This window comes from Hylobates moloch, unplaced genomic scaffold (assembly GCF_009828535.3).
Source record: "Hylobates moloch isolate HMO894 unplaced genomic scaffold, HMol_V3 SCAFFOLD_15, whole genome shotgun sequence".
Lineage (NCBI taxonomy): Eukaryota > Metazoa > Chordata > Mammalia > Primates > Hylobatidae > Hylobates > Hylobates moloch.
This window is the reverse complement of record NW_026652290.1, coordinates 63,092,687-63,102,031: the sequence shown is the minus strand read 5'-3', so window position 1 is coordinate 63,102,031 and position 9,345 is coordinate 63,092,687. Positions and strand designations below refer to the sequence as shown.

The following is a 9,345-nucleotide window of genomic DNA, read 5'->3' as shown; positions in this document are numbered from 1 at the left end:
TTCACAGGCTCCCAGTGAGCTAGGAGGGAAATGTTTTTAATCCCATGTGTACTCATTCTGAAGCAGCTGTAAGTATATAAAAACCATATTCATCTACACACTCATTCAAACCTTTATTAAGTACCTACCATATGTACAATCCTGTGCCAAATATTAGGGGAATACAAAGATGAATTTTTAAATGGTGCCAAATCCCAAGGAGTTTACAATATAATAATAGTAAAAAGTAATTGAACATGAACTGTAGGAAGAAAATTACAAGTAAACATTTGCCCCTGATGGAGAAAAATGACCTTATTTTTAAATTTAAAGCATAAATTGCCAATTTGGAAACCCTGCTATTACATAGCCCTATATTAGTTCATCCTTTTAAAATGATGCTGATTGTTTTTAGAAAAGAAAATGTCTTATGCTATATTATCTTTATGATTGGCTTCAAATTTTAAAACAAAAATTTGCTTAAAGAAAAAAATATAGATTTATAAAATCAGATTAACACTGTACACAGAGATAAAGTGTGTTGGCAATAATATGTAAAAAGTTGAACACAACTGGGTCTAGCAGTGAAGAGTTAAATCTGAATTACTTTGGAGACTTGCTTTAGCCAAGTTATTATGCACAATTTCATCATATAAAAAACAGGGATACTTGCCCCTAATTTAGACTATAATTCACACATGCCATAATTACTTCCATCTGTAATAATACATAGGGTTAAAAAAGCTAGTATAAAAACTTTCCTAATAATTTACATATCAAAAATAATTTGGACTAGAACTAAGGATAAAAAGAAAAAAGGATGATGGTGTAGAGAATTTAACAGTAAACTCTCAGTGCAAAAATAAATGTAAATTTGCAAGTATCCATTTTTTCCTATACTTTTAAAAACGGCTTAGAGCAGCAAAACAAGTTAGAGGATTTATTCTGTGAAATGTATTGCAGAGAAAAAGAACGGGCAAATAGTATGATTAAAAATACTTATTGATTCACACTTTCCAAAATTTTTAAAAAGTAAATCACCAAAGACCAATACTTCTCTCTGATTTCAATACTAAGCCATTTTTTCCAGTAAAATTGATGAAATAATGTATATTTTTATAACTAATCAGTTTGTGACAGCTGTGGTTCTCACTTTTTAAAAATACAAAATCACAGTTGCAAACAGATAATACACAATGATTTTAAAACTGAATAGGCAAAGCCTTACTCTAACTGATCAAATGACCAATCAGCTGGATTCAGGCTTTTCAGGCTACAGATGACTTTGATCAACAGCCCTGCACATATCAGAGGCGTCTCCACAGATGTTCTAAACACAAATGCGGCTACTGACACCCTGACGCTGCAAACAACAGCAAGGGGATAGAGAGGAAACCTTGATTCAGTGTGATTCTTCAACAGATTTCTCTTCTTCACTTTCTTCATTGGCTTCATCTTTTTCCTTGTAAGAATCCTGGCTGTTGGTATCAATAAAATAATTTTCTTCCCCATTCTCTCTTTCTTCTATTTTTTCTTCCTCATTAAAGCTAGGGGAAGAAATTTATCAGTCTTTCAAAGGAAAAATGAGTTGGTTTAAAGGTAAACAAACCCTCTGCAAGTATGGCACCGTGTAGCCTGTCTTCCTTAAGTGTATGAATTCCAATTTGTTACCAAGACAACTCAAAAAAAAGAAAGAAAACGCTATAAAAGTGCCCACTGAGAAATTTAATATTCCTGAAGACTAATTTATTTCAAAATTTGAGTGATTAGTTCTTTAAACTTCATTTGAAAGCATGCTATTATTTTTGTTACTTATGTCAGTAAGAAATCTGTTATTCTGCTTTAAAAATAAAATACTTCATGTGAACGTTAATGTGTCAAACATGTTAAAATATCAGTGTGTTGGCCGGGCGCGGTGGCTCACGCTTGTAATCCCAGCACTTTGGGAGGCCGAGGGGGGCGGATCACGAGGTCAGGAGATCGAGACCACGGTGAAACCCCGTCAAAGGTTGAGGTGGTGGGAAGTACCGAGAGGTGAACTGACAGGGATTCACCAGAGCAGTTACCTAGTGAGCCGATCCCTCCAAAAAAAAAATCAGTGTGTTTTACAACAGTTCACATGTCTTTTACTATTGGGTAAAAATCTTTTTGAAACAATAGAACAAAAAATATATATAGTATAAAATTGTGCTTTTCTGCAGGTAATAATTTTTTCAAAGGTAAGCCATTCAGACATCTTATATATGTTACCTTCCTTTGTCTTCAGTGACACTTTTCGTCTCTTGACTGTTGAAGTACTCAAGTACTTTTCCACTTTGGCCTTTCTTTGAAACAAACTCATCAGATATTCCTAGTGCTTTTAGGGTATTAGAATAATGCTTTTCTGCTGCCATTCTTGCATTTTTCTATAGGAAAAACAAACCTTTTTAGACGAGAACAGAAGACTTTAAATTTTCATCAAAAATATATGGATTAGGCCGGGCGCAGTGGCTCACGCCTGTAATCCCAGCACTTTGGGAGGCTGAGACAGGTGGATCACAAGATCAGGAGATCGAGACCATCCTGGCTAACATGGTGAAACCCTGCCTCTACTAAAAATACAAAAAAATTAGCCAGGTGTGGTGGCGGGCGCCTGTAGTCCCAGCTGCTCGGGAGGCTGAGGCAGGAGAATGGCGTGAACCTGGGAGGCGGAGCTTGCAGTGAGCCGAGATCGCGCCACTGCACTCCAGCCTGGGTGACAGAGCAAGACTCTGTCTCAAAAAAAAAAAAAAAAAACAAATATATAAAAAAAAAAAAAAATATATATATATATATATATATATGGATTAAAAGTACTGGTGATAATTAAGTTCAGCAGTTACAGTTGTTTGAAAATCTGCATACCCCGTGACCAACAATTACACTCCTAGGAATATACCCAGAGAAGCTCCCACATATGTGTTCCAAGGGAGGACATGTACAAGAATGTTCAGGATAGTACTGTCCTTCAATAACCCCAAATGGGAAATCACCCAAATATCTATTAGTAGCAGAATGGATAAATAAATTGTGGTCTATTCCTATAATGGAGTGAAATAAAGCAAGGAAAATGAATGAACTACAGTTACATGCCACAACATGGATGGATCTCACAAATATAATACTGAGCAAAAGAAGCAAAGCACTGACAAGTACATACTGTATGATCTATATAAAGTTCAGAAATGGGCAAAACAACTGTATTGTTTGAGGATAGGTACACACACTGTAAAATTGCAAAGAAAAACAAGGAAGTACTTATCCTGAAAGTTAGAATGGTGGTTACCTCTTGGGGAGAGATAGAGGGCTGTAATCTGCAAGGGCACATAGGGTTTTTGGGGTGCTGGCAATGGTCTATTTGTTAACATGGGTGGTGGCCACATTAGATTGATCTATAATTATTTTTTATATTGTACCTAGGTTTTATATACTTTTATGACTGTATAAAGATATCTGAAAAAAAAAAAGATTTCATGCGATAATTGTTGTCAGAGGATTCTTTTCTTCTTCTTTTTTTTTTTTTTTTTTTTTTTGAGAAAGGATTTTGCTCTGTCACCCAGGCTGGAGTGCAGTGGTGCGAACACAACTCACTGCAGCCTCAACCTCCTGGGATCAAGCGATCCTCCCACCACAGCCTCTGGAATAGCTGGGACCACAGGCATGTGCCACCATGCCCAGCTAATTTTTGTATTTTTTGTAGGATGGGGCTTCATTATGTTGTGTCCAGGATGGTCTCGAACTCCTGGGTTTAAGTGATCCACCGGCCTTGGCCTCCCAAAGTGCTGGGATTACAGGCATGAGCCACGGTACCTGGCCAATTTCTTTTATTTTATGTATCTACTGTAATTTTTACTCTTTATAAGCCATATCCCCAATCCATTAAAGATGATAAAAGCACCAGTGTTGTGATCTTTACTCTGTGGAGAAAGCAAGGGATATAACAAAAAGAATATGAATTTAGAACTGGGTTCAAATCTGTAGAATGTCACTTCCCGGCTTTAAGATCTGTTGGAATTGTGATGACCCTCTCATACCTGGGTCAAGTTGGAAGTCATTACAGTTCCAGAGATGGCAGGCTTTATGGAGCCACATAGTGACTGGGTTCACACTAGTGCCTCGACTTTAGCCCATTTTAGCTCCCATGAGTGGATCTGAACTGTTAGAGGGCCAAGAATTGCCCTCTGGACATCCAACTAAAGCAAGCTTTCCTAATACTAGGAATGGCCCAGTTCCAATGTACCAATGGCATTCATACTGGGAAGGGTGTGGAGGAGTACCCAGTCTAACCCCCATATTTAATAAAGAAACCAAGTCTCCCCCAGCCCCTGTCTCAAAGGTGAAATTGATTAAGGTCACAAGGCTAGTGAGTGGTAGAACCAAGTCTCTTGACCATTTCCTAGGTCTTTTATATTACATCATGCTACTTTCTCTAAGTGGTAGTGGTCGTCCTAGAGTTTGAAGGTGATCTAAAGCCTGACTTGAGCAACGTAGTTGTCAGATATTTGCCAAATCTAGTATAATGAGGGGCCATGGAGTCTAATGTTACCACAGGAGAACCCGAAATAGCAAGGACTGATTACAATGGATAAAACTATCACCAGTGCATTTCCTGATACTCTGGAAAACTGAAAAAGAAGCACTGCTGCTAAAATGCACTCACTGTGAGTAACAATAATATTTTTTAGAAAAGTAAGTAAAAACCCATCCAAAGTCTGTGAATATCAACAGACAAGCCTTGGGGAACTGAAAGGAAAGGCAAAATGAGAAATAAGAACGATACCCTAAAGACTACAGAGAAGAATAAAGAAACCCCAAACCTAGCTCTGAATGCATTACCAACGTATATTCTGACTTCAGCAAATTAAATATATAAGACATTAAAAAGACATTAGTCAAAATTTGTGCCAGTAAGCCTTCATCTGACTGGGTTTAAAATTCAATTTAACATCTTCTCAGTTAATTAATCCTGTGATTTCCAAGAAACAGGACAACATAGTTTATTCTGTAAAGAATCACAGGCATATTGTGTTAGGGAATCACTCAGCAGCAGCGAGACCACAATTAACTCCTATAAATGGGCAAAGCAAATAGCTGCAAGCAAATTTATTAAAAAACAGCTGTTAATTAGCAGCAATAGTTCCAGCAAAATAGACTGCAGCAAAAAATGTACTAAAAAAAAAAGCAATGGTGATTCACTGCCACAGTAACTCTGTATATACTTTTTGAGAAGTTAATGAGAAGACCCCTTGATATCATTCATTGAAAATAAGAATAAATGGAATTGGTGAGAATGGATGATTGCTCCTGTTATAAAGGCTTATTAATTGTCTACCCAGGGTTAACATTTTGGTAGGGGAATGGAAATGGTAAGGTGAAGATATAATGAATGGTTCTGCAAAGAGCAAGGCAGAAAAATCAATCAAACTATTATGATTCATATAGGAAATAAAGGTTCCACCTGGCATTTCACCATCAAGGATGGTGAAGGGCAGATCCAAAAATTATTTAGGAAGAAAATTTGATAGGTCTCTCAATGACCAGCTGAATGGGGAGGAATTGGGTACACACAGATATGAAGATGAGAACAGTAGGCCAGGCACGGTGGCTCACGCCTGTAATCCCAGTACTTTGGGAGGCTGAGGCAGGTGGATCACTTAAGGTCAGGAGTTCAGGACCAGCCCGGCCAACATGGTGAAATCCCATCTCTACTAAAAATACAAAAAAATTAGCCAGGCATGGTGGTGTGCACCTGTAATCCTAGCTACTCGGGAGACTGAGGCAGGAGAATCACTTGAATCCAGGAGGCAGAGGTTGCAGTGAGTCGAGATCACGCCACTGCACTCCAGCCTGGGTGACAGAGTGAGACCCTGTCTCAAAAAAAAACAACAAAAAAAAAAACAAAAAGAGAACAGTAGACACTGGTCTCAAACTCTTGGCCTCAAATGATCCTCCCCCCTCAGTTTCCCAAAGTGTTGGGATTACAGGGTGTGAGTCACTGGCCTAATTTCTCTAATATAAAGATATTTCTGGCACCTCTGTCCGGCCGCCCCGTCTGGGAAGAAGTGAGGAGCGCCTCTGCCCGGCCGCCCCGTCTGGGAAGTGAGGAGCTCCTCTGCCCAGCCGCCCATTGTCTGGGATGTGAGGAGCGCCTCTGCCCGGCTACCACCCCGTCTAGGAAGTGAGGAGCGTCTCTTCCCGGCCGCCCCGTCTGGGAAGTGAGGAGCGCCTCTGCCCGGCCGCCCCATCTGGGATGTGGGGTGCGCCTCTGCCCGACCGCCCTGTCTGGGAGGTCTACCACGGAGGCCAGAAGCAATGTGGGGGCTGGACGTGGTGGCTCACGCCTGTAGTCCCAGCACTCTGGGAGGCCGAGGCAGGTTGATCACTTGAGGCTAGGAGTTCGAGACCAGCCTGGCCAACATGGTGAAACATACGAAAAATACGACAAACCAACCAACCAACCCAGTGACAACAAAACAGGTCTACCCTGGAGTCATACTCAATTTTTTCTATTTTCCTCCCTTTCTGATCCTTTATCCCACTTTCTTTTTCTTCCTCTTCCTTCTCCTTCTTCTTTATCAAATAGAAGATTGAGTTATTATCATTGATCCATACAAAGTCCCTCTGTCATTTATTTTCTTTAATTCCCACTCCCCATTTCCATTCCCCGTCTTCCCATGTGCAACCTTCCTAATATGTTTGATATGCATCTTTTTGTTTGTATGTATTTTTAGAAAATGTTTATTGTTTTGTGTGCAAAAAAAATTAATTAAAAAAACATTTATAATCTTAACTATTTTTAAGTGTATAGTTCTGTAGCATTAATTATATTCAGGGATCTCTGCAATTTTTAATCTTGCAAAATTGAAACTTTATACCTATTAAACAACAATTCCTTATTTCTACCTCTATTTTACTTTGTGTCTAGTAAACCAATATTTTACTTTGTGTCTCTATAAATTTGACTATTTTAAATACATTATGTAAGTTAAAAAAAAAAGATATTTCTGGCTGGATGTGGTGGTTCACGCCTGTAATCCTGGAACTTTGAGAGGCTGAGGTGGGCGGATCACAAGGTCAGGAGGTCGAGACCAGCCTGACCAACATGGTGAAACTTCGTATCGTCTAAAAATACAAAAAAAATTAGCCAGGCATGGTGGCACGTGCCTGTAATCCCAGATACTCAGGAGGCTGAGGCAGGAGAATCACTTGAACCCGGGAGGCGGAGGTTGCAGTGAGCTGAGGTCGAGCCACTGCACTCCAGCCTGGGTAACAGAGTGAGACTCCTTCTCAAAAAAAAAAAAAAAAAAAGATATTTCTTAGACAAACAGCACTATAATAAATCATTGCTGCATATTTGTTCAATATTGGTCTTCCCAAATAATACTTCATACTTTCTTTCTTGTTTTATAGTATCACCTATAATGATTCCTTTAATTTAGCATTTATTTACTTTCCCTTTTTTTTTCTAGACCTGTTGGAAAAAGCCTCGCATGTCACTAACACAAATATTAGTATTCCCAGGTTATGTACCTGCTCCCTGGAATTGAGATTAACAGAAAAAAATAACATATCAATCTGACCATTCCCCCAACCTCCAAAACAATCATATTCACAATTTTGTCTCAACAGACATCTGTAATTGCTGCAATTGTGTGTCTTGAATGACTACATTTGTCTGTCTTGTTTCTATCTGACTTTAAGGGTCTCAAGGGATTTTCTGATATTCAAAAAGCATTTGTTGAGAAGCGGGCAGGAAAACAATATGATAGATAAAACAATCACATGAAGACAGTCAGATCTGGGTTTGAATCCTGGTTCCCCTTCTTCTGGTTGTATCATCTAAGCCTCAAGATGTCCCTCATCTGTGAAATAAGAACCTCACAGGAGCAGTGTAAAGGTCAGTTAAGATAATGCATATAAAATGCTTAGTGGAGTGCTTGTCTTTCAGCAACCTCCCAAAAAACATTAGAAACCAGCTTCCAAATAGCTTTGTGCAGTCTCCCTCTTAAATGCAAACAGACAACCAAAGATAATCTGAGGAAAGCTTCTAATATGATAGACAAGAAGCTAAAAAAGAGAAAAAGGAACTTGAAGGAAACTGAGGCAATATCACCAGTATGCTCAGAGATATAAAAGATAGGCTGGGTGTGGTGGCTCACACCTGGAATCCCGGCACTTTGGAAGGCCGAGAAAGGAGGATTTCTTGAGCCCAGGATCTTAGGACCAGCAAGGACAACACAGTAAGACCCCTGTCTTTACAAAAAATACAAAAATTAGCCTGGCATGGTAGCTTGTGCCTGTAGCCCTAACTACTTGGGAGGCTGAGGTGGGAAGATCGCCTGAGCCCAAAGGGTTGAGGTTGCAGTGAGCCGAGGTCATGCCACTGCACTCCAGCCTGGGACAGAGTAAGACCCTGTCTCAAAAAAAAAAAAAAACAAAAAAAACAAAAAAAAAAAACAAAAACGTACTGCACCCATGGAAAATACCAAAGGAATACTTAATAAATGGGAAGCATTCTGGAAATTATGTCATTTTTCATTAGATAAGCAAAAAATGCAGATTTGGAAGATAAATTTGAGGAAATCTTCCAGAATTGAATAAAATAATGGTGATTTTAAAAGAAATACAAGAAATGTGGATAAATCCAGGTTAATATCTAACTAATCCCCAGTATAACAGTGAAAAAGGTCCTAAGATGTCACTTATGCCAGAGGCCTAGAGCAGGGGTCCCTACCACAAACTAGGTACGGGTCTATGGCCTGTTAGGAACCAGGCTGCACAGCAGGAAGTGAGCAGTGGGAGGGCGAGCATTATGGCCTGAGCCCTGCCTCCTACAGCGTTAGATTCTCATAGGAGGGTGACCCCTATCGTGAACTGCTCATGCCAGGGATCTAGGTTGCATGCTCCTTATGAGAATCTAATGCCTGATGATGTGAGGTGGAACAGTTTCATCGTGAAATGATCTATTCCCCCATCCATCCACCCCACCCCACGCAACCCTGGTCTGTGGAAAAATGGTCTTCCATAACACCAGTCTCTAGTGCCAAAAAGGTTGAGGACTGCTGGCCTAGAGAGAAACCATTCCAAAGTGGAGCAGGACACTTGCGGGCTCCAGGGGAGGAAAGGAACTGATGAATTACCAATGTGTTTAACTGTTTGAGGGGGATTTTTGAGAGCTAACAGAAAAGCTTAAGAATAATAATGAGGCTGGGCGCGGTGGCTCACGCCTGTAATCCCAGCACTTTGGGAGGCTGAGGCGGGCGGATCACGAGGTCAGGAAATCGAGACCATCCTGGCTAACACGGTGAAACCCCGTCTCTACTAAAAATACAAAAAAAAAATTAGCCG

At 39.8% G+C, this 9,345-nt stretch overlaps 1 protein-coding gene across 6 annotated transcripts in view; it reads right to left on the bottom strand.

Annotated features, from left to right (window-relative positions):
- FAM161A (FAM161 centrosomal protein A) overlaps nucleotides 1-9,345 on the bottom strand; it is a 42,717-nt gene that overhangs the window by 11,003 nt on the left and 22,369 nt on the right. For 2 of the 6 annotated variants that reach the window (XM_032177370.2, XM_032177371.2), the window contains 2 exons: nucleotides 2,230-2,384; nucleotides 199-1,526 (listed from right to left, as the gene is read on the bottom strand). The exons of 3 other annotated variants lie outside the window; for them this stretch is intronic. In XM_032177370.2, the coding sequence (XP_032033261.1) occupies nucleotides 1,382-1,526; nucleotides 2,230-2,384 (300 nt within the window). In that variant the 3' untranslated portion in view covers nucleotides 199-1,381. Of the gene's footprint in view, nucleotides 1-198; nucleotides 1,527-2,229; nucleotides 2,385-9,345 lie in introns of those variants that run through there. One more of the 6 variants, XM_058428584.1, reaches the window with a different exon arrangement.